Source organism: Chlorocebus sabaeus, chromosome 9 (genome assembly GCF_047675955.1).
Source record: "Chlorocebus sabaeus isolate Y175 chromosome 9, mChlSab1.0.hap1, whole genome shotgun sequence".
Classification (NCBI taxonomy): Eukaryota; Metazoa; Chordata; class Mammalia; order Primates; family Cercopithecidae; genus Chlorocebus; species Chlorocebus sabaeus.
In genome coordinates this window covers 67,881,850-67,906,758 of record NC_132912.1, presented here as the reverse complement: position 1 = coordinate 67,906,758, position 24,909 = coordinate 67,881,850, and the positions used below count along the sequence as shown (strand labels likewise).

Genomic DNA, 24,909 nt, shown 5'->3' with positions numbered 1-24,909 from the left:
CCAATAAAATGAAATTGTCTTTCTCCCTAAGATACAACCCACAGTGCACATTCCTGGTTGGCAGGAATTGATAAGTTCCTTCATGTACTCAAGCTCAAGGCAGCCAACATATGGCTTCCAAGGTCAGTTCAGCTCATCACCATTCCAGCTCTCAGGAAAAGGGGAAAGTGCATTGAAAAACCCTGTGGGGGCTTTAGGAGCCAGGCCTAGTAGTGGCTCACATCACTCAGGAGTCAGGCCTAGACGTGGTTCAAATTACTCCTATTCAGTGGACAACCAGCAATCTCCACCACAGTGGATACAGTGAAAAATCAAGGCTCAAGATCACATTTAGAAATCCTAAGATCACTGAAATGCCATGACAATAACTGACTAAGGTTAAACCATGAACAAAGTCTTGTGACCAGAAGACATAATGTTAAAAGAATGCAGAATAAGGAGCAAGAGTTTTGACGTTAGACAGACATAAATTTTATAATTTTATGCCTGCCTCTATGAGTAACCAGTTGTATGATTTTAGACAAGCTACTAAATTTCTCCACACAATAAACTATATATGTATATAAGTGTATGTCTACATATATACTCACACAAATATATATACATACATATATAGATGCATGCATATAAATATATACTATGGCACACAGAAAATGCTCAATAGTTTCCTTCCATTTTTCTATTCATTCTGTTGTTTGTAAACTGAGTTGAGTGTCCAGCAGCAGCCTACTTTCTTTAGCATTTTGTTTGGCATATATAGCACATTTTACATCTTTTAATATTCATATTTTCCTATCAATTTAAAATTACAACAAACTGAACTAAATAATTTGGCCTTTTAAAATGAAGATGCCACTAAACATAGTCTCAATCAAACAAATAGCTCAGAAAAAACAATGCCGGCAAAGCTATCAGAAATATAAAAATAATAAACCAGATCTTTATTGAGCAAGAGTCTAAAAAGCAGCAACAGTTTCTGTAAACAGATCTCACAATTCAAAGAACAATTTTATATATGAAAAGTACAGAAATGACGGTGGGATTTCAATACACTTAGAATTTTCTGGTTTTTGGCCGGGCACGGTGGCTCAAGCCTGTAATCCCAGCACTTTGGGAGGCCGAGACGGGCGGATCACGAGGTCAGGAGATTGAGACCATCCTGGCTAACACGATGAAACCCCATCTCTACTAAAAGATACAAAAAATTAGCCGGGCGAAGTGGCGGGCGCCTGTAGTCCCAGCTACCCTGGAGGCTGAGGCAGGAGAATGGCGTGAACCCGGGAGGTGGAGCTTGCAGTGAGCCGAGATCCGGCCACTGCACTCCAGCCTGGGCAACAGAGCGAGACTGCGTCTCAAAATTTAAAAAAAAAAAAATTTTCTGGTTTTTGAGCCTGTGCTCTAAAAATATAAAAATCATTGGTAAACTTAAAGATGAGAAAAATTTTAAAGGCATAACCAATTCAAAACAAGACACCATCTCTGTGGATCAGAGACTACATAGAAACATACTATGGTAGGAAGAAATGAAGTTGTAGGCTTCTGGACTTCAGGCTGAAAACAGGCAAAGCAATTAGCGCTCATAGTATATGGGATGAAGGGCAGTAAGTGTGCAGAAAAGGAGGCATGAACCCAGAGCTAAATTCATTGAATAAAACCAGAAGAAGCTATGGCAGGGCTTCTCTTGACCACGAAAGGAGGGTGAAGTTAGTAAGCTGCTACCTAGAGAAAATGCTCATTTAGAGCTTTGCCCCAGAACCTTTGCCAAACGGTTGTTGGGCTCAGTGTCTGGATCTTCAATACAGTGAAGCACAGGCTATAAATATAAGGTCTACTTCTGAACAAAAAAACCTAGCAGGTGAGAGAAAGCAGCCACTGAAGCACTATATAGGAAAAATTAAGCAAAACAAACAAATGAAAACAAAAAGGGGCAGCAGCGGGATGATCTCTTAAAGCCAGGAGTTTGAGACTAGCCTGGGCAAGTCCCCATTCTATAAAAAAATTTTTAAAAATTAGCTGCTTATGGAGATGCATGCCTGTAGTTCTGGCTAATAGGGCTGAGGCAGGATAATTACCTGAGCCCAGAAGTTCGAGGCTGCAGTGAGCTTTCATCGTGCCATTGCATTCCAGCCTGGGAGACAGAGCAAGACTCTGACTCTACAAATTTTATTTTTTCAAATGAGCTGGGCATGGTGGCACACACCTCTAGTCCTCTCTATTGCAGAGGCTGAGGCAGCAATATTACTTAAACCCATGAGTGCGAGGCTGCAGTGAGCTATGACTGCACCACTGCACTCCAGCCTATGTGAGAGACCAAGACCCTCTCTCCAAAAAATAAAATAAAAAACCCACAAAAAACAAAAAAGCAAATTTAGGATACCAGTTTACCTCTGAAGAAGATGGAAGATGATGGGGGAGGAAAGGGACTGAAGGGAAGTATAAAAGCAATGTATTTTTAAATACTCATTTATTTTTTAAAAAACAATCTGAAGTAAATACAATATTAAAACTTGACAAAAGTGAGTGTTGGTTGTTTATAAAATTATAAAACTTATGTAATTTTATAAACTATAGACTATAATTTTATAAATATAAAAAACATTATTCTCTTTTTTCTCTGAATATTTGAAATATTACATAAAAATTAAGAGAACATAAAAGAACAAAAGTATAAATGAAAAATGAGAGGGCTGGGCACAGTGGCTCATGCCTGTAGTCCTAGCACTTTGGGAGGCCAAGGTGGGAGGATCACTTGAGCTCAGAAGTTTGAAACCAGCAAGGGCAACATAGTGAGACCTCGTCTCCACAATGAATAAATTTTTTTTAAAATAAACGTTTTAAAAAGAAAAAAGTTAAAAGAAAAAGAAAAGTGAGAATGTGAAGGACAACATATAGAGCAGGGGTTCCCAGCCCCGGGCCGAGGACTGGTACTGGTCCGGGGCTTGTTAGGAACCAGGCTGCATAGCAGGAGGTGAGCAGCAGTGGAACATGACTGACTGAGCTCTGCCTCCTGTCAGATCAGTGGCAACATTAGATTCTCATAGGAGCACGAACGCGACTGTGAACTGCACATGCAAGAGATCTAGGTTGTGTGCGTTATGAGAATCTAATGCCTGATGATCTGCAGTGGAAGAGTTTCTCCTCAAACCATCCCCTCCCACTCTGGTCTGCAGGAAAATTATCTTCCACAAAACCAGTCCCTGGTGCCAAAAACGTTGGGGACCGCTGATGTAGACATCACAGGACCAGACCAGAGGGAAAAAAATGAATGGGAAAGTAGCAAGAGAAAAATACATGATCAAAATGGAGAAGAAAAAAGGGATTAAAAAACGCAGTTTAAGGAGGACTTGGTGTGGTGCTGCCATCTCTCTTGCCTTCGGTCTATGCACCTCTCACTGAACTTCCAATAGCACCACGCTGGAACAGGGCATCCAGAGGTTCACAACCTCTGCGGTCCACAGGAGGCACGAGGCACTATAAAGAGGGCTCAGGGAAGAACATGCTATTTTCAGTAGAAAATAAGTGGTGGTTACTAATTATAATGACTTTGTACTCTGGATCTGGATTTTATGCAATTTATAGCAAGACACCAACTGTTTAAGAAACAAGGATGTTTTAATTCATCCATGAAACAGATATGAAGAGCATTTTAAGAGGTGCAATCTCTGAAAAATAAAACAAACCCTTGAATTTACATAGGATAATAGATAAGTTTTTAATAAACTTATGACATAAGCCAGGCACAGTGGCTCATGCCTATAATCCCAGCACTTTGGGAGGCCAAGGTGGGCAGATCACCTGAGCTCAGGAGTTCGAGATCAGCCTGGCTAACATGGTGAAACCCCGTTTCTATTGAAAATGCAAAAGTTAGCCAGACACGGTGGTGGGCATCTGTAATCCCAGCTACTCAGGAGGCTGAGGCATCAGAATCATTTGAATCCGGGAAGCAGAGGTTGCAGTGAGCCTAGATCACACCACTACACTCCAGCCTGGGTAACAGACCAAGACTCTGTCTCAAAACAAACAAACAAACAAACAAAAAACAAAACTTATGGCATAAAAATGTGGTTTATTATTTCTTAAATTATAAATAGAGAAATTCTTAACATATCTATATAGATCATGTAAAGGAATGAATATTCAAAGAATGACTGAAAAAACAGAATGAAGACAGAATAAGTGATGAAATAGATTATTAGAGATACAGAAAGACATTAAAACAATTATCCTTGAACAGGGAAAAGACAGCTCTTCCTCTGAAACGTTAGTGAAAGAAATAAGAATTACTTCAAATACAGATTAGATAGGTTTTGTAACTATAAGGGTTGGAATTTGAGTAAATCACACTGATAGCTTTAATTTTTTCTATGAAGTATGAGACATGCTCATCTGCTGAGCGGACAGTAGGAGTAGAAAATGGAAGTAGGTTCAAAATAAATGTTTATTTGGGACATTTTAGCTGTATTTTGCAAAATGAAAAGTGTGACTGGCCTGTAGATGAAACTACTGGCACAGAGTCAAGTTGTGCTTTCTTTGAATTCACTCAGGGCAAAAGAGTAAATAAATGTATCCTGCCAGAAAAACAAGGATCATTGATAAAACTCGATAATTGACTTCTGATGCATAACTTTTGTTCAAATTCACCTCAATCAGACATGAATTTGGGTATAGAGAAAACACATTTAATACTTTCATCTAGGCTGGGCATGGTGGCTCATGCCTATAAACCCAGCACTGTGGGAGGCCGAGGCAGGTGGATCACCTGAAGTCAGGAGTTCAAGGCCAGCCTAGCCAACATGGTGAAACTCCATCTCTACTAAAAACACAAAAATTAGCTGGGCATGGTGGTACACGCCTGTAATCCCAGCTATTGGGAGGCTGAGGCAGGAGAATTGCTTGAACCCAGGAGGCAGAGGTTACAGTGAGCCAAGATTGTGCCACTGCACTCTAGTCTGGGCAACAGAGGGAGACTCTGTCTCCAAAAATAAAAAAATAACTTCCTCTAACAGATGAAACCAGACAGAAGATCCAGATTTTACAAAGAAGAACTCTTCTTGCAAATACACAAACCACACACAAAAAAAATACAGAAATAACTCAAATTATCTTGTTGCATTATTAGCTATAGTTTAGCAATGGAAGGCAATTCCCTGAATTTTAACCTTGACATACAAAATGTCTAAGAAATCTATCCTTTTCATTGTTCATCACTCATGTTAGATGAAATCAAACACCTGATATCATAGGAACTGCTGTAGTGGAATTGAAACTTCACTGAGGCAAAGCTATATAACAGCAGGTTGTGTTCATTACATAATTTTTTTTTTTTTTTTTTTTTTTTTTTTTGCGACTGAGTCTTGCTTTGCCACCCAGGCTGAAGTGCAGTGGCACAATCTCAGCTCACTGCAACCTCCACCTCCCAGGTTCAAGCAATTCTCCTGCCTCAGCCTCCTGAGTAGCTAGGACTACAGGTGCATGCCACCATGCCAGGCTACTTTTTGTATTTTCAGTAGAGACAGGGTTTCATCACATTGGCCAGGTTGGTCTTGAACTTCTGACCTCAGGTGATCTGCCCGCCTCTCCCTCCCAGAGTGCTGGGATTATAGGTATGAGCCACCGCGCAGGGTCTAATTACAAAAAATCTTGATAGTCATTTGAAGTTTGTGCTGTCCTCAAAGTTACTTGGTCTTCTAGAAGTTATATTTCCAAAGAGATTTTATTCTCTCTCTACAACTTGGTATCAGAAATACCACAAAGACTCAACTTAACGTATATAACACTTAGCATCAGGAAGATCCAGAAACAAAGAATCACCTTAGGCTGCTGAACTGAAAGAACTAAGAAAAAATATGCTAATCGCAGTTATTGGTCCTAGACCCTTTTAACTACCTCCTTTAACTTCACATTCCAAGAGTACTTTTGGCTTAGAACATGATGGAAAATAGCAAAGAAGTGTTAACTTGAAAGTGAACATTAACCATCTGAAACATATGATTAAAAAGATTGAACTGCGTTATTCTACTTTAGGATATACTTCTGATCAACTTGTAAGACTATGCTTCATACTTTTCTGTCTCTGAATCCAGAACGTTTCTTCTTTTTCTCTTCTGGATGAGGCGCAAGATCTGCAGTCTTTTTTTCATGGTTACAAACATCCCCTTCATCTTTATTCTTCCCTTTATCACCAATGTCACTTTTTAGGTTGTCTACACATGGTGGAGATTCTGCATGGGCCCTGGATATGCAAAAAAGAAATCTGGATTAATACTGAACGTCCATCATATTAGCCAAATAAGCAAACAGATACAGCTTAGCAGAGCAACAGCAACGAAACTTGTCAAATATTCTACATGAAGAAGTTCCTCAAAAAATATTAAATAGAACTTCCACATGATCTCTGGGTATATATCCCAAAGAAATGAAAGGGTCTCAAAGAAATATCTGCACATCTATGTTCACAGCAGCACTATGCACAATAGTTGAAAGGTGGAAACAACTCGTAAGTCCATTGGCAGATGAATAAACGAAATGTGGTATATACATATAATGGAATATTTTTCAGCCTTAAAAGGGAAAGAAATCCTCTCACAAGCTACAACATGGATGAATCTTGAGGGCATTATGCTAAGTGAAATAAACCAGTCACAAAACCACAAATATTGTATGACTTCACTTACATGAGTTACCTGGAATATTTAAATTTACAGAAACAGAAAGTAGAATGGGGGTTACCATGGGCTGAGGGAAGGGGAAGCAAGGAAGTTGCTCTTGAATGAGTAGAGTTTCAGTTTTGCAAGATGAAAACATTCTGGAGATCTGTTTCACAATTATGTGAATACACTTTAAACTACTGAATTGCATATTTTAAAATGGTGAAGACATGTGACAGAAGCCCTCATCCACACATCTTCTCACTGAAACCAGAGGCAATGAGCCCTTCCAGCACAACTACTAAATGGACTAGACTTCCAGCCATAGAGCCCCTCCTCATCCTTCATCTCACTCCAACTCTTCCCATTCTCATCCTCCCCTTGTCCCAACTGTAACTGAAAGGGTGGAATATCAAGGTCTTTAGGAAAAAAATGGTTAAAAAAAAATGTTTCTTTCACTACAATAAAAAGGAACATAATAAAGAAGAGGCCGGGCGCGGTGGTTCAAGCCTGTAATCCCAGCACTTTGGGAGGCCAAGACGGGCAGATCACGAGGTCAGGAGATCGAGACCATCCTGGCTAACCCGGTGAAACCCCGCCTCTACTAAAAAAAAATACAAAACACTAGCCGGGCGAGGTGGCGGGCGCCTGTAGTCCCAGCTACTGGGGAGGCTGAGGCAGGAGAATGGCGTAAACCTGGGAGGCGGAGCTTGCAGTGAGCTGAGATCCGGCCACTGCACTCCAGCCTGGGCGACAGAGCGAGATTCCGTCTCAAAAAATAAATAAATAAATAAAATAAAGAAGAAATAGGGGCTCAAAATAATACAATACAAGTATTCCTTTTTTTAAAAATAATACAAGTATTTCTGGTAGTTGAAGCCACTGCTGTAATGATATAATACTAAAATTAATTAAATATTACAGAACTGATGAAATACAATGATGTACAAAAAGAAGACTTTTGCTTACAGCCATAATGGAGCAAACTGTAATAGATTTGACTTTCCACCAGGGCAAAAATACAGAAAATTGAACAAAATATATCAAATGATTGCTTTCAGACACTGCACAGTATGCAACTCTCTAAGAAAATGGAGGCCTGGCCGGGAGCAGTGGCTCACACCTGTAATCCCAGCACTTTGGGAGGCCGAGGTGCGTGGATCACTTGAGGTCAGGAGTTCGAGACCTGCCTGGCCAACATGGTAAAACTGCATCTCTACTAAAAATACAAAAGTTAACCAGGTTTGGTGGTGCTTGCCTGGTCCCAGCTAGTCGAGAAGCTGGGGCAAGAGAATCTCTTGAACCTGGGAGGCAGAGGTTGTAGTGAGCCAAGATTGCACCAATGCGCTCTAGCCTGGGTGACAGAGTGAAACTCCATCTCAAAAAAAAAAAAAAAAAAAAAAAAGGGAAAGAAAAAGAAAAAGAAAAATGGAGGCCTATAATTGCCCAGAATTTCTGTCTGGAAACATTTTCTAGACCACAAAGAGGATCCCAAGCCAAATATAGTGATCTTGCTAAATTAAGGTGACAGAGATCAAAGTTTAGAAAACCTGAGGTGCCTGGAATTGGTGAGGCAGAGGACTCAAGAGGAAAAAGTCACACAGAGAAAGAGCTCTAAAAATGTATATGGAACACTCTTGAGTATTGAGTCAACACTAAGCAGTGCATTCTTTAGGATGAAACTACACAAAATAATTGCCAAGGAGCCACAGGCCAGTCAATTTCCAGAAAACAATCAAGCTCTACCAAGTCAGACTAGAGGAACCTCACAGAACACCTAAGGCATTTAATAACATCCCAGAAAGATCATCCTATATTAATAGGGCTAAATTAGCCCTAGAGGCTGGGCATAGTGGCTCATGCCTGTAATCCCAACACTTTAGGAGGCTGAGGTAGTCATGTCACTTGACCCCAGGAGTTCGAGATCAGCCTGACCAACATGGTGAAACCCCATCTCTACTAAAAATACAAAAATACAAAAAAAAAAAAAAAAACTTAGCCAGGTATGGTGGTACACACCTGTAATCCCAGCTACATGGGAGGCTGAGAATTGCTTGAACCCAGAGGCAGAGGTTGCAGTAAGCTGAGATTGTGCCACTACACTCCAGCCTGGGCGACAGAGCAAGACTCCATCTCAAAAAACAAACAAACAAAAATAAAAAACAGAGTGATAGAGTCAGAAAAACAGTACCTATGTATTTTAAGAAAGAGAAGACCATGGCTCACTACATTTTCTCTTCTCTCCAAGGAAGTTTCAATAACTAGTGGAAAAAACTATCAGGGACACTAAAGTACCAAGGTTCCTTAGTTAATTTCACAGGGTCGCCAAGTTGTAAAGTCTCAGAAAGCAATCATTTTCTTTTTTTTTTTTCTTTTTTTCTGAGACAGTTTTGCTCTGTCACCCAGGTTGGAATGCAGTGGCGCAATCTTGGCTTACTGCAACCTCCACCTGACTCCCAGGTTCAAACAATTCTCCTGCCTCAGCCTCCCAAGTAGCTGGGACTATAGGCTCACGTCACTGTGTCTGGCTATTTTTTGTATTTTTGTAGAGATGGGTTTTTGCCATGTTGGCCAAGCTGGTCTCAAACTCCTGACCTCAAGTGATCTGACCACCTTGTGCTCCCAAAGTGCTAGGATTACAGGCGTGAGTCACTGCGCCTGGCCGGAAACCATTCATTTTCTAAAGCTGCTATGGCTACCTTTATCCCTACCACGTTATTTAAAATGTTTAGCAGAGGAGACAGGCAGACCTTGAAGCACAGTGTTTCCTATGTATTGCCTTGGCATGTTGAATTCTTTGAAACATCTTATTTCATAGATGAATATTCATAATACCAAATGATCTGGGCAAGAAATTTTGATACAGAGTTAAGCCAGAAATCAACTCCTTTCTGACAACAGAGATGACTGGAAGAATGAAAGTATATGCAAGAACAAGATGGTTGGATAACACTCACCTCTTCCACAAAAGACCAGTACTTGCAGTTACTGCAGATGCTCCCAGGAAAGCCACCATCATTAGTCTTCGCCGGATTTGGATGGGCTGTGATCCTCCATGGTACCATCGAGAACCCACAGCCAGTTCTGCCAAAGCAGAAAGTGAGTTCAGACGAAACATCCTGTGGACAATTAAGTAGAAATGTCACTCTTAGCTAGTGGTAGTTATGATGATGATGATCCTACCAATATTTCTAATAAACACTAAAGTAATTGCTCTATGACAGGCACTATTCTAAATAAATTGCTTATATTATCCCATTTAATCCTCAGAATAATCTTATGAGAAAGTACTACTTATAAACCTGATATATTAGTCAAAGTACAATTAGAAGACAGAAACCACATGATAAATTGAATAAGAAACTTTTAATATAAAACATTATTAAGGTCAGGTATGTGTCTCATGCCTGTAATCTTAGCACTCTGGGAGGCCAAGGAGAGAGGATTGTTTGAGCCCAGAAGTTGAAGAACGGCCTAGACAACATAGTAGGACCCCATCTCTACCAAAAAAAATCAGCCAAGCATGGTGACATGCACCTGTAGTCCCAGCTATTCAGGGGGCTGAGGTGAGAGGACTACTTAAGCCCAGGATGTTGAGGCGACAGTGAGCTATGATCAACAGAGCAAGATGCTGTCTCAAAAAATAATTAAATAAAATAAATAAAAAAATAAAAAATTATTAGTTACAACAGGAAATTTACTACTCATAAGTTAAAGAAATAGCAGATATAGGGAGCAGTTACTATTTGAGATCTGACACAGAGCACCAAGAAATGACCAGTCTATAAAAGGTCTACTCTCACTGACAGGGCAGAGATCAGACTGTGTGGAGAGGGCACAGCTATGTCCGTCAGAGAAACGTACTAAGGTGCCACGCCAGCAAAATGCACTAGAAAATCACTCTCTGTGATGCCAGAACAAGTCATCCACTGGACAACTCATGCCAGTGGAACTTGTTGGGAAGCTGAACTTTGCGATGGCAGGGGAAGTCACCCATGGAGAGGCAGTTTCACTAGGAAATTGCATATGAGAGTTGCTGCTAAAACTCCTTAAGAGTTGGGTGCCATTGAATGTCCCACTAGTTCCAGCATGCTATAGAAGCAAGCCACAAAGGGCACACTAGAATCAGCAAGAAACACCCTTCCTCCAGGGTCCTTCTAGTCTCTCTACTGACAAAGTTTAACAGTAACTGGCAAAGGAAAAACTTCCAGTATCACAAACAGGACAATGAAAGATGAGTTTAGAGCTGAAATGAAAAAAGATAACTGGTACCCACATTTTACAGATCTAAAATATAACTTGCTCAAGAGTACATAGGTAGGAAGTGATGGATCTAGAATTTGAACCTAGGGAGGACTAACTCCATACTTCAATGTCGCCCAGGTAGGTGGGGAGACTTCAACCTAGGAGGGAAGACTTTGCTGCCCCCTACCTTATAATGCTGATACTGCTTTGAAGTTTTTATTAAATCTTTCTCACGCCCAGGTCCTTGGAGGCCCTCCTCTCTACCAGATTCGCTATACTTAAAACTTCACTTAAAAAAAAATTTTTAATATTTTGTTTTAAATCAGAAACATCTGTATTAGTGCATATTACTGTTCAATAAATACTCTCCCATCCCCCATCCCTTAGGCAAAATTACTTTCCTACTTTTTTCTTCTCCTTCTGCATAGTAATGCCAGGTCATAAATTTCCTACTCTTTAAGTTTTTGGTGTATGTCTTGCCATATGTCTTGCTCTAACCAATGGAATGTGGACCAGTTCCATGAAGTGCTTTTAAGAGGTGCTGCTGTTAGTCTTCTTGTGTTCCTGCACTCCATCGAGAGAAGACCATGTCCCAAAGAGACACTGATCCTTCAAACTGGCATCCATAATGAACAAACTTCAGCCTGGAATAAACCACTGGCAAGCCCAGCTGAGCCAGCTGAGCACAGCTGACCTGCAGAATGCTGGTGAGAAATAAATGTGTGTTACTGTAAGCTACAAAGATTTGGGTGTCGTTTGTTGCCCCATCAAAAGCCAACTAATTCAGCCAAGAGAATTACTGGGAAGTTCTTATTCTTTTTTCTTTTTTTGAGACTGAGTCTTGCTCTATCACCCAGGCTGGAGTGCAGTGGTGCAATCTCAGCTCACTGCAACCTCCACCTCCCGGGTTCAAGCGATGCTCCTGTCTCAGCCTCCTGGGTAGCTGGGATTACAGGCACGCGACACCACACCTGGCTAATTTTTGTTTTTTTAGTAGAGACAGGGTTTCACGACGTTGGCCAGGCTGGTCTCGAACTCTTGACTTCAAGTGATCCACCCGCCTTGGCCTCCCAAAGTGCCGGGATTACAGGCATGAGCCACTGCACCCGGCTAGGAAGTTCTTATTCAATAAAAATTTATTAAATTCTTATTGTATATATAGCCCTATGTGAGACCCAGAAAGCTAAAAACGATCTACATTCTAATTAAACAAGATAAATATAAAACACTTTTGAAACAATACATTTCTAAAATCTTTTTTTTTTTTTTTTTTTTTTTTGAGATGGAGTCTCGCTCTATTGCCAAGCTGGAGTGTGGTGGCATGATCCCAGCTCACTGCAACCTCTGCCTCCCGGATTCAAGCAATTCTGTCTCAGCCTCTTGAGTAGCTGGGACTACAGGTGCACGCTATGATGCCTGGCTAATTTTTGTATTTTTAACAGAGATGGGGTTTCACCATGTTGGTCAGGCTGGTCCCAGACTCCTGACCTCAGGTGATCCACCTGCCTTGGTCTCCCAAAGTGCTGAGATTACAAGCGTGAGCCAATACACCCAGCCTAAAATTATATCCTGAAGCATAAAAATATTATGAGAGATATGACAGAAAACTACAAATAAAAAAGATTAAGTTGAGACTGGGTTAGCCAGCAAAAGCTTTTGTTTAGTCTTAAGCCTCAGAATGGTGTAAAATTTTGATTAAGTCAGAGAAATGTTAAGGGACACCCCCAAAACCACAAGATCATTTCAGGCACCTCCATCCAGAGAATTAATGTAAATGACTTTTTCCCTCTAGATTACGACCTTCAGGGCTCAGTATAGTACCTCACTGTTTTAATACACCAGATGGGCTGATGGAGAAAGAGGCATTTCTTTATGGTTCCACTTTTTTGTAGGGGTAATTCATTCAAATTATACAAAGTATCCATGCCCCCTTTGATTTTTCTCAAAGCACAGTTCACTAATTCCTAACTTTTTGTGTGTGCGTTTTGAGATGGAGTCTTGCTCTGTCACCAAGGTTGGAGTGCAGTGGCATGATCTCGGCTCACTGCAACCTCCACCTCCCGGGTTCAACCAATTCTCCTGCCTCAGCCTCCCAAGTTGCTGGGATTACAGACGTGTGCTACCATGCCCAGCTAATTTTGTATTTTTAGTAAAGACGGGTTTTACCATATTGGCCAGGCTGGTCTCAAACTCCTGACCTCAAGTGATCTGCCCGCCTTGGCTTCCCAAAGTGCTGGGATTACAGGTGTGAGCCACCATGTCCAGCCCACTGATTCCTAATTTAAACTACCTTGCACTTTGTACATATCTTCCTATAGCATAAATTTTTCTCCCTTTGCCCTAAGGCCCAAATTATTTTTTTTTTCACGTTGTAAACACATAGTCTAGCACAGGACTTGTTACATTACTAGTGCTTAAATACCTAACCATTTTACTTTCACATGTCTGTGTACAAACTACACAGGTACTTGCTCCTAACATTTAAGTATACTCTAAAGTTCCTAATTTACTTAGAAAACTGTCTCCTATTATTTGGATTCAAGTCAGGTTAGACTACCCAGGCATCTCCTAAAATCAATGCGCTGGTTACTATTAACTCTTCCCTGGGACCTATACCTATAGTCTCTGAAGTCAACTTTGCTCCTAGCTCCCTTTATCCAATCTAGGTCCAACTTCAAAATTGGACCTAAATCCTGCCCTCATATAGACAAAATGGAAAAACGGTTCATCTTTTCTGCTACTTTCCATGACCTAAGCTTTAGTAACACAATTCTTATGTCCTTCCCCAATCCCAGAAATCATCTCATTTTATTGCACACACTCTAGCAAAATCCAGCACCCAAGAGGCTGTCCATTATATTTTCTTCCTGTCTGGCAACTTCTGATTTTTTTGTTGTTGTTGTTCATTTCAAAATTAACATTTCTCAAATCCACATGTACATTCACATAAATAGCACTGCACTTCGCTACAGCAAAAATGAGCACTAAACTAAAACATGCATATCTGGAGGAAACCTTATTCATCACTGACAACAGAAAGAAAAGACACTTGGAAGTTTTCAATGTTTAAAATAAATAACATAGCCAATTCAAAAGTTGGAACAGGATGGGTGCGGTGGCTCACACCTGTAATCCCAGCACTTTGGGAGGCCAAGGTGGGCAAATCACTTGAGGCCAGGAGTTCGAGACCAGCCTGGCCAACGTGGTGAAACCCTGTCTCTACTAAAAATATAAAAATTAGCTGGGCATGGTGGCAGGCACCTGTAATTCCGGCTACTCAGGAGGCTGAGGCAAGAGAATCACTTGAACCCAGGAGAAGGAGGTTGCAGTGAGCCGAGATTGCGACTGCACTCCAGCTTAGGTGACGGAGTAAGACCCTACCTCAAAAAAACCAAAAGTTCTAACAGCTAAGGAGTATATAAACCTGGAAGATAAATTTACAACATCTGATCAGATGTAGAGGACAGCTAGACATATGATCAACTAAGTAAGCCACAATCACTTGAGAAGAACCTTTGAAATTTAGAGCATATGTAAAATAGGAAGCCACTCAAGTTCTTTAATAGGAAGAGGTCATGGTAAAAACATGGGTTAAAGCATATCAATCTAGCTATCAGCAGTGCATTGAATAAACTGCAAAGAAGCAAAGGCAGACAGAGCTGACAGGAAAGTGATCAGTACAGCCAGAAGGCATTAATAACCTAGGTATTGGGTGCTGAGTGCCTAGATTATGGTAAGTGTAGAAATAAAAAACAGAATCAAACAAAAACTTTCCAAAGAAAAACAAAATGTAGTTGGGCATGGTGGCATACGCCTGTAGCTGGGCATGGTGGCACATGTCAGCTACTTAAGAGGCTGAGGTGGGAGGACAGCTTGAGCCCAGGAGTTTAAGTCCAGCATGGGCAACATGGTAAAACCCCGCCTCTTAAAAAAAAAAAAAAAAGATAAAGACATCGGTATCAAACATGTATTAATATCTAACTGCACAGGAGATATGGAAGATAAAAAGGAGAAAGAAATTAAAACAATACCACCACCACTAAGTAGTATGGTAAAAAACAAAACAAAACAAAAAAAACACTAAGTAGTATGGTAGAAATCCAATGATCCAAGATTGGTCTCAACTGTACTACTCAACAGCTAGCTGTGTATAATAAAGCAGCTCATCCCTCCTCCTTGGGAAAAAAGTTCACCCACTGGTAAAATCAAAGAATTGCCTAGGTGAGCTTAGGGTTCCTTTTATCTCTTTAGCACTCTCATATCTTTGGTAGAAAACACTGTAACAAAATTTAATTAATTTCATTTAGGGGAAAAGACTAAGATCATATTAAGTATTCAAGATTTATTAATTTGGGCAATCCATTTCTACATACTGTGGCTCTAGGGGATTTCAAACTTTGAAAGTTCCAAGTTTTACCAACTCAGACACAGACAAATTATGTGGTTTCCTCATAGCTAATTAGTACAAAAACCTGTAACAGATCCTCGCATTTTTGACTACCAAATAAATAATCTTAATGAGAAAAACCTGTTTAATAACTGTTCTCAGCAGAAAAAATGTAACAGCCACACTCAAAAAGTAGATCAAATGCCCAACTACAGAAAAAAAACAATGCTATAATAACATAATGGAATGGAATGTAAATATTAAAAATGATAATCATAAAATATTATTGAAATATTACTTCACAAACCAACAGAAAGTTGGGTAAAGATACAAAAAGACAGTTGGAAAAGAAATAAAAATGGCTCTGAAAACTGTGAAAAGATAATCTCACTCATAATAAGATAACGCAAATTAAACTTAGATACTTCTTTTCACCCATCAAACGGACAAAAATCAAAAAGTTTGAAAACACATTTGTTGACAACGTTGCAAAATGGCACTACTGATGAACATGCAAATCTGTACAATTTATGGAGGGCAATTTGGTAATCTGCATTAAAATTACTCATATAATCTGCATATACTGGCCTAGAAATTCCACTTCTAATAATATAACCTACTGATGTACTTGCACACTTGTGAAATTATGCACATGTATATGGTTCAGAATTATTACATCATAGTTTATAATAGCAAAACACTAAGAACTACCCCAATGTTCACCAAGAGAAATTGGTTAAAGTATGATAAATCTGTATAAAGCAATACTACGTAGCAATAAAGAGAATAGTAAAAACATGAAAAGAGTTAATAGTGTTATCTTTTTAAAAGCAATAGGCCAGCCACAGTAGCTCATGCCTATAATCCCAGCAGTTTGGAAGGCCAATATGGGAGGGTCATTTGAGCCCAGGGGTTCAAGATCAGCCTGGGAAACACAGTGAGAACCCCATTACTACAAAAAAAAAAAAAAAAAAATCTAAGGCAACATGTGGAATACCATATACAGTATGCCACCTTTCATGTAAAAAGAGGAGAAAATAAGAATGCTTATGTACTTATTAAGTAACAACATGCTCACAAAAAGTAATAGTAGTGGTGCTGGTGGGAGTGGGAAATAAGTAAGATAATGTACGAGAGATTTTTATGATATGCTATTTCATTTGAAACATTTATGTATTTATCCATGCAAACAAATGTACAGTATTTCATATTAAGCATTTTCATTTAAGTTTAAAGGAAGACTATACGGTAATATGCACATGCCAAACTTTGTAAAATATATAATCACATGGTTAATTTTTATTTACAAGTAAAATTTAAATTAGGCAAATAAAATTTAATGCTCCCCTAGGGATTTTATTGAAACTTTTTCATTTAAGTAAAAATAAAAGCAGGCCCAGAAGGCAGTTGTTGCATTCCCCTCAGCCAAGAACTGTCACTTACCAGCCCCACCACTGAGCTCAGGCCCAATAACGTCTCAACAATCAAGGCGCATTATGGCAAGCTTCCCTAGTGAGATAAACCTTATGCAAATCAAGCTTATATCCTTTTATTTTGAGTATTGGCACATTCTTACACAAATTAGCAAATGATTACAATTCCAGACCATATCCTTATCCTGACTTAAAATTTCTGCTTGCCTTTTTTATATTTGATTTACTCCCTTATATTTCAGACCCCTGACAACTGCACATTTAGAGAAGGACTGCTTCCAATCTTTGTACTGGCCTAAATAAACCTCTCCTGTACTATTAACTATTACCCGACACTGTCATTGAAAGCAGCACCTGCTAACTCTGTGGCCAAGAAACATATCTGAGATCTGAGATCTACCAAAATCTGGCCACCAATGGAAGTGAGAACTCAGTTAAATAAAGTGTCGGCCGGGCGTGGTGGCTGTAAGCTTTCACGCCTGTAAGCTCAGTACTTTGGGAGGTTGAGGTGGGGGGATCACCTGAGGTCAAGAGTTCAAGACCAGCATGACCAACATGGTGAAACTCCATCTCTACTAAAAATATAAACATGGTAGCACGTGCCTGTAATCCCAGCTACTCGGGAGGCTGAGCCAGGAGAATCGCTTGAACCCAGGTTGCAGCGAGCAGTGAGCTGAGATTGCACCATTGCACTCCAGCCTGGGCAAAGAGAGCAAAGCTCCGTCTCAAAAAAAATAAAATAAAATAAAAAATAAAGATGGGAAATGATGAGATAATAATGATAATAATGATTTGTTGGACATTATATAGGTTTTTGTGTGGCACAAGCAAGAGTATGTGAGTCTAAAAAAAAGACACTAAGGAAAATTATCCCCAAATATGTTGAGTTTATTTGGGAATAAGAAATGAGAATTATAATCTGGAATGCATGGGATGGCAAGTCACCAGTGTATCCAGTGAGGAAAGGATAAAGGGAAGCTTTACTAGGAAAAAGGCAGAGATTCACTTAAGCTGCTTAGAAACAGAGTTCACTCATTCCAGAGGCCCAAAGCCATTGTTGTCAGTTCACTGGTGGAGATGCCATTACTGGGCAAGTGTTCTTTTGAGAGCACTAGGCAACTACGCTCAAAAAGGACTAGGTTTATTACTAGTTGTAAAGAATGTCTAGTAATAAACCTTGTCAAAATAGGAGATGCCCGGATGACATCAAAGAGTTTCTTGTGGGGTTTTTAGAAAGTTCCTGAAAGTGGTTCTTTCTTTTCTCTCTCAATTTTTACGGAGATGAGGTCTTGCTGTATTGCCAAGGCTAGTTTTGAACTCCTTGTCTCAAGTGACCATCCTGCCTCAGCATTCCAAGTCCATGGGATTACAGGTGTGAGCCACCATGCCCGACTTTTTGGAAACACTCATCTCACACACGTAAGCAGGAGCCTCCTCTGTCTGTGACCTTCCTGGCCCTATCTTGTTTGGATCTGACAAAAGTGATTCATCCTAATATCTGTAACTTTCACAAGTATTTGTATGTTTTTACATTTTTAATAGCTTTAATTGTACAAATAATATAAAAATAAATTTTCATTGTCGAAAATATTATACAGAAGCACATAAAAAGAGTAAGTCTTTTTCAAATAAAGGCATATCTCATTCTACTGTGCTTCCCTTTATTACACACTTCATGGATATTGCATTTTTCACAAATTGAAGGTATGTGGCAACCCTGTTTCAAACAAGTCCATTAGCCCATTTTCCCAACAGCATACACATACTTTGTGTGTCTGTGTCACATCTTGGTAATTCCTGTAATATTTCCAACTTTTTCATTATTACTGTATTTGTTATCGTGATCTAGGATCAGTGACCTCTGGTGTTACTATTTGAATTGTTTTGAGGCACCACAAACCATGCCCAAAGACAGCAAACGTAATTGGTAACTGCGTGTGTGTTCTGCTTTACCCACCTGTCCTTTCCCCATCTCTCTCCCTTTCCTCAAGCCTTCCTATTCCCTGAGACACAGTAATATTAAAATTAGGCCAGTAAACAACCAATCTTACAAGGGCCTTTAAATGAACATTCAAGTGAAAGGACAAATTGCACATATCTCACGTTCAATCAAAAGCTAGAAGTGGGCTGGGCGTAGTGACTCACGCCTGTAATCCCAGCACTTTGGGAGGCCAAGGCGGGCGGATCACCAGAGGTCAGGAGTTCGAGATCAGCCTGACCAACATGGCAAAACCCCATCTCTACTAAAAACACAAAAATTAGCTGGGCGTGGTGGTGGGAGCCTGTAATCCCAGCTATTTGGAAGGCTGAAACAGGAGAATCTCTTGAACCTGGGAGGCGGAGGTTGCAGTGAGCTGAGATCGTGCCATTGCACTCCAGCCTGGGCAACAAGAGTGAAACTCTGTCTCAAAAACACACACACACACACACACACACAAAAAGCTAGGAATGATCAAGCTTATAAGGAAGGCATGTCAAAAGCCAAAAGCCAACACAGGCCAAAAGTTAGGCCTCTTACAGCAGTTAGCCAAGCTGCAAATGCAGACGAAAAGTTCTTGAAAAAAATTAAAAGTGCTACTCCAATGAACACAAGAATAAAAGAGTGAATCAGGCTTGCTGTTGATGTGAGGCAGGTTTTAGTGGTCTGGACAGAAGATCAAACCGGTCACAACATTCCCTTAAACCAAGGCCTAAACAGGAGAAAGATTAACTCCCTTCAATTACATGGAAACTAAGCAGTGAGGAAGCTGCAGAAGGAAAGTTTGAAGCTAGCACAGGTTTATGAGATTTAAGGAAAGAGTTGTCCTCATAACACAAAAGGTGCAAGGTGAAGCAGCAAGTTATCCAGATCTAGCTAAGATCATTTGATGAAGGTGGCTACACTAAAGAGATTTTCGGTGTAGACAAAACAGCTTTACGTAGGAAGAAGATGCCATCTAGGACTTTCACAGCTAGAGAGAAGTCAATGCCTGACTTCCAAGCTTCAAAGGACAGGCTGACTCTCTTGTGAAGGGCTAACGTACCCAGCGACTTTAAGTTGAAGGCAATGCTCATTCATCATTCTGAAAATCCTTAGGGCCCGTAAGAATTATGCTATATCTCACAATTTGCAATTGCAAAAAATATGGAACCAACCTAAATGCCCATCAACCAACAAGTGGATAAAGAAAATGTGGTGTATATACACCATGGAATATTACTTAGCCATAAAACAGAATGAAATAATAGCTTTTGCAGCAACTTGGATGGAGCTGGAGGCCATTCTTCTAAGTGAAGTATCTCTGGAATGGAAAACCAAATATTGTATGTTCTCATTTATAAGTGGGAGCTAAGCTATGAGGGCACAAAGGCATAATAATGATATAATGGACTTTGGGGACTCTGGGGGGAAAGGTGGAAGGGGAGTGAGGGATAAAAGACTACATATTGAAGCCTAGGCATGGTGCCTCATGCCTGTAATCCCAGCACTTTGGGAGGCAGAGGCATACAGATCACCTGAGGTTGGAAGATTGAGACCAGCCTGACCAACATGAAGAAACTCCGTCTCTACTAAAAATACAAAATTAGCTGGGCGTGGTGGCACATGCCTGGAATCCCAGCTATGCAGGAGGCTGAGGCAGGAGAATCACTTCAACCTGGGAGGCAGAGGTTGCAGTGAGCCGAGATTGCATCACTGCACTCCAGCCTGGGCAACAAGAGTGAAACTCCAGCTCAAAAAAAAAAAAAAGACTATATATTGGGTTCAGTGTACAGTGCTCAGGTGACAGGTGCACCAAAATCTCAGAAATCACTACTAAAGAATTTATTCGGCCAGGCATGGTGGCTCACGCCTGTAATCCCAGCACTCTGGGAGGCTGAGGCAGGCAGATCACGAGGTCAGAAGTTCGAGACCAGCCTGGCCAATATGGTGAAGGCTTGTCTCTACTGAAAATACAAAAATTAGCTGGGCGTGGTGGTGCATGCCTGTAGCCCCAGCTACTTGGGAGGCTGAGACAGGAAAATCACTTGAATGCGGGAGGCAGAGGTTGCAGCGAGCCAAGATCGTGTCACTGCACTCCAGCCTGGGTGACAGGGCGAGATTCCATCTCAAAAACAAACAAACAAAAAAGAATTTATCCATGTAACTGAAAACCAACTACACCCCAAAATCTATTGAAATAAAATAAATAAAACAGATTAAATTCATAATAAAATTTTTAAAAGCAATTATGCTATATCTACTCTGCCTATGCTCTATAAATGAAACAACAAAGCCTGGATGACAACACATCTGTTTACAGTATGGCATACTGAGTATTTTAAGCCCACTGTTGAGACCTACTGCTCAGAGAGAAAAAAAAAAGAAGATTCCTTTCAAAATATCACTGTTCAATGACAATGCACTTGGTAACCTAAGAGCTCGGAGAGAGATGTACAAGGAGATCAACGCCGTTCATGCCTGCCAACATAACATCCATTCTGCAGCCCACGGACTAAGAATTTCAAGTTTCGAGTCTTATTATTAAGGATATAAATTTCATAAGCCTTTCACTGCTATACATAGTGATTCCTCTGATGGATCTTGACAAACTAAGCTGAAAACCTTCTGCAAAGGATTCATCATTCTAGATGCCATTAAGAACATTTGTGATTCATGGGAGGAGGCCAAAATATCAACATTAACAAGAGTTTGGAAAAAGTTGACTCCAACCCTCATGGATGACCCTGAGGGTTTCAATATTTCAGTGGAAGGCCAGGTGCCGTGGCTCACACCTGTAATCCCAGCACTTCATGAGGCCAAGGCGGGTGGATCACCTGAGGTCGGGAGTTTGAGAGCCTGACCAACATGGAAAAACCCCATCTCTACTAAAAACACCAAATGAGCCAGGTGTAGTGGCGCATGCCTGTAATCCCAGCTACTCAGGAGGCTGAGGCAGGAGAATAGCTTGAGCCCGGGAGGCAGAGGTTGCGGTGAGCTGAGAGTGCGCCACTGCACTCCAGCCTGGGCGACAGAGTGAAACTCTGTCTCGGGGTGGGAGCGGGGGGGGAAGTCTACGGCCATACCACCCTGAACGCACCCAATCTCGTCTGATCAGTGGAAGAAGTTATTGCGTATGTGGAGGAAATAGCAAGAGAACTAGAATTAGAAGTGGAGCCTGAATAGCACGCTGGAATTCTAATTCAAAAGTTGCAAGTTTGAGTCCTGCTAGAGTCAAAAAAAGAAAAATTATTTTTGTAAATTTCAATTTTTTTAAAGTAGAGCCTGAAGATGTGACTGGATTGCTGTGATCTCGTGGCAAAACTTGAATGGATGAAGAGTTCATCCATGTTCATCCAGCAGCCATCAACATGGATGAACTCTGTCCTTCTGGATGAACAAACAAAGTGGTTTCTTGAGATGAAACCTACTCCTAGTGAAGATGCTGTGAACATTGCTGAAATGACAATAAGGGATTTACAATATTCCATAAACTTTGTTGATAAGGCAGCAGCAAGATTTGGGAGAAGTGACTCAAGTTTTGAAAAAATTTTCAAAGAAATTACTTGTGTAAAACACTATCAATCAGCATCCTATGCTACAGAGACATCTTTTGTGAAAGAAAAAGTCTCTTGATGCTGCAAACGTCATTGTTGTCTTATTTTAAGAAATTACCACAGTCACCCCAGTCTTCAGCAACCACTACCCCTGATTAGTCAGCAGCCATCAACATGGAGAGAAGACCCTCTATCAGCAAAAGGATTGTCACTTGCTAAAGGCTCAGATGATTGCTACCATTTTTTAGCAATAAAGATTTTTTATTTTTGACATGGAGTCTTACTCCATCACCCAAGTTGGAGTGCAATGGTGTGATCTTGGCTCACTGCAACCTCGGCCTCTGGGGTTCAAGCATTTCTCCTGCCTCAGCCTCCCAAGTAGTGGGGATTACAGGCATGCGCCACCACGCCTGGCCATTTTTTTTTTTTTTTTTTTTTTTGTATTTTTAGTAGAGACAGGGCTTCACCATGTTGGCCAAGCTGGTCTCAAACTCTTGACCTCAGGTGATCTGTCTGCCTCGGCTTCCCAAAGTGCTGAGATTACAGATGTGAGTCACCATTCCTGGCCCAATAAAGTACTTTTAATTAAGGCATGTACACATTTTTTTGCTGTTGTTGTTGTTTTGAGACACAGTCTCGCTTTGTCACCCAGGCTGGAGTACAGTGGTGCAATCTTGGCTCACTACAATCTCCACCTCCCAGGTTCAAGCGATTCTCCTGCCTCAGCCTCCTGAGTAGCTGGGACTACAGGCACCCACCACCACACATGGCTAATTTTTGTATTTTTAGTGGAGACGGGGTTTCACCATATTGGCCAGGCTGGTCTCGAACTTCTGACCTTGTGATCCGCCCGCCTTGGCCTCCCAAAGTGCTGGGATTACAGGTGTGAGCCACCGTGCCCAGCCTGTGTTTTAGATATAATGCTACTGCACACTTCATAGACTACACTATAGTATAAACATAACATTTATATGCACTGGGAAACCAAAAAATTCATATGACTTGCTGTTTTGCAACATCAGCTTTATGGCAGTGGTCTGGAACCAAACCTGTGATGAGGCACACCTATACCTAAAATACCATCACTCTCCCTAGAAGTAACCTCAGAAAGCAGTTTAATATGCATCTTTCCTGAAATTTTTCTATGTATTTACATATAAATAATATTGTACATTGTCTTAGTCTGTTCTGGCTGCTGTAACAATACACCTTATACTGGGTAATTCATAAACAACAAAAAATTATTGCTTATAGTTCTGGAGGCCGGAGAGTCCAAGATCAAGGCACCAGCAGATTCTGTGTCTAGCCTCTTCCCCATAGACACAGGCTTCTCATGGCTTCCTCACTTGGTGGGAGAGGCAAAGTAGCGCCCTTCAACCTCTTTTATAAGAGCACTAATCCCTTTCAATACCGACATTCCAATTTACATTTTCCAGCAGTGTATGAGTGAACTCCTGTTCCTGTATTAGATACAAGTTAAGCAACCCTAATCCACAAATCTGAAATGCCCTAAAATCCAAAACTTTTTGAGTGCTGCCACAATATTACAAGTAGAAAATTTCATACCTGACACATTTTTTTCACTGTATGAATGGTATGTCTTTTTTTTCACCATTCAGTACGTATGTGTGAATAAGCATAAGATGATTGCTAATTGGTAGCGTATGAATTCAGAGTCAGCAACAATGGTTATGCCAAATAAACATAGAATATCCACATGGGTGGATGCAATCTCATGATAACAAGGTGACACCTATGCTTCTGATGGCTCAGTGTATATAAACTTTGTCTCATGCAAAAAAATTATTTAAAATATAGTATAAAATTACCTGCAGGCTATATATATAAGGTGCATATGAAACATAAATGAATTTTGTGTTTAGACTTGGGTCCCATCCCCAAGACATCTCATTATGTCCATTCAAATATTCAAAAAAAAAAAAAAAAATCTAAAAGCTTCTGGTCCCAAGCATTTCAAATAAAAGATAATCAACCTGTGTCATCAATCTTCTCAATTTATATGATAGATTTTTAAAATGACATCTAAATTAATTTGTATATTCTCTTTAGTAAGAGAATTTTATAATCTTTATTTTTCAAGAGTTTATCACTGTTGCTGTGAGAGCTACTGGAATATTGTTATATTTATTTTACTTAGTTCCAGTCTACTCCCAGCCCTGAGGCATCATCTTTTCTTCATTGTAAAAAGTGGGACATTGTTTTCAATGTAAAATAATATGTCTATTCCATCCAATGTTATTTTTTAGTGGAATGTTATTTTAATTAAACAACCCCATCCCACGCTACTCACCCAAAAAAGGTTAAAACATTCTCAACTTAAACCATTTCAATACTTTTCCATTTCAATCTGGTCTCTACTACCACTGACTGGAAAGATTTTCATCCAACCTTTTGCTAATTTTTTTTTTTTTTTTTTGAGACAGAGTCTCACTCTGTCACCCAGGCTGGAGTGCAATGGCACAATCTCAACTCACCGCAACCACCATCTCCTGGGTTCAAGTGATTCTCCCGTCTCAGCCTCCCGAGTAGGTGGGACTACAGGCGTGCACACCACACCCGGCTAACTTTTGTATTTTTTGTAGAGATGGGGTTTCACCATGTTGGCCAGGCTGGTCTTGAACTTCTGACCTCAGGTGATCCACCCACCTCAGCCTCCCAAAGT

At 40.4% G+C, this 24,909-nt stretch overlaps 1 protein-coding gene across 2 annotated transcripts in view; it reads right to left on the bottom strand.

Moving 5' to 3' along the window:
* Window positions 1-24,909, bottom strand: part of MICU1 (mitochondrial calcium uptake 1) — a 262,263-nt gene that overhangs the window by 192,874 nt on the left and 44,480 nt on the right. For both annotated transcript variants that reach the window (XM_007963109.3, XM_038009080.2), the window contains 2 exons: window positions 9,605-9,766; window positions 6,064-6,232 (listed from right to left, as the gene is read on the bottom strand). In XM_007963109.3, the coding sequence (XP_007961300.1) occupies window positions 6,064-6,232; window positions 9,605-9,765 (330 nt within the window). In that variant the 5' untranslated portion in view covers window position 9,766. The remainder of the gene's footprint in view (window positions 1-6,063; window positions 6,233-9,604; window positions 9,767-24,909) is intronic.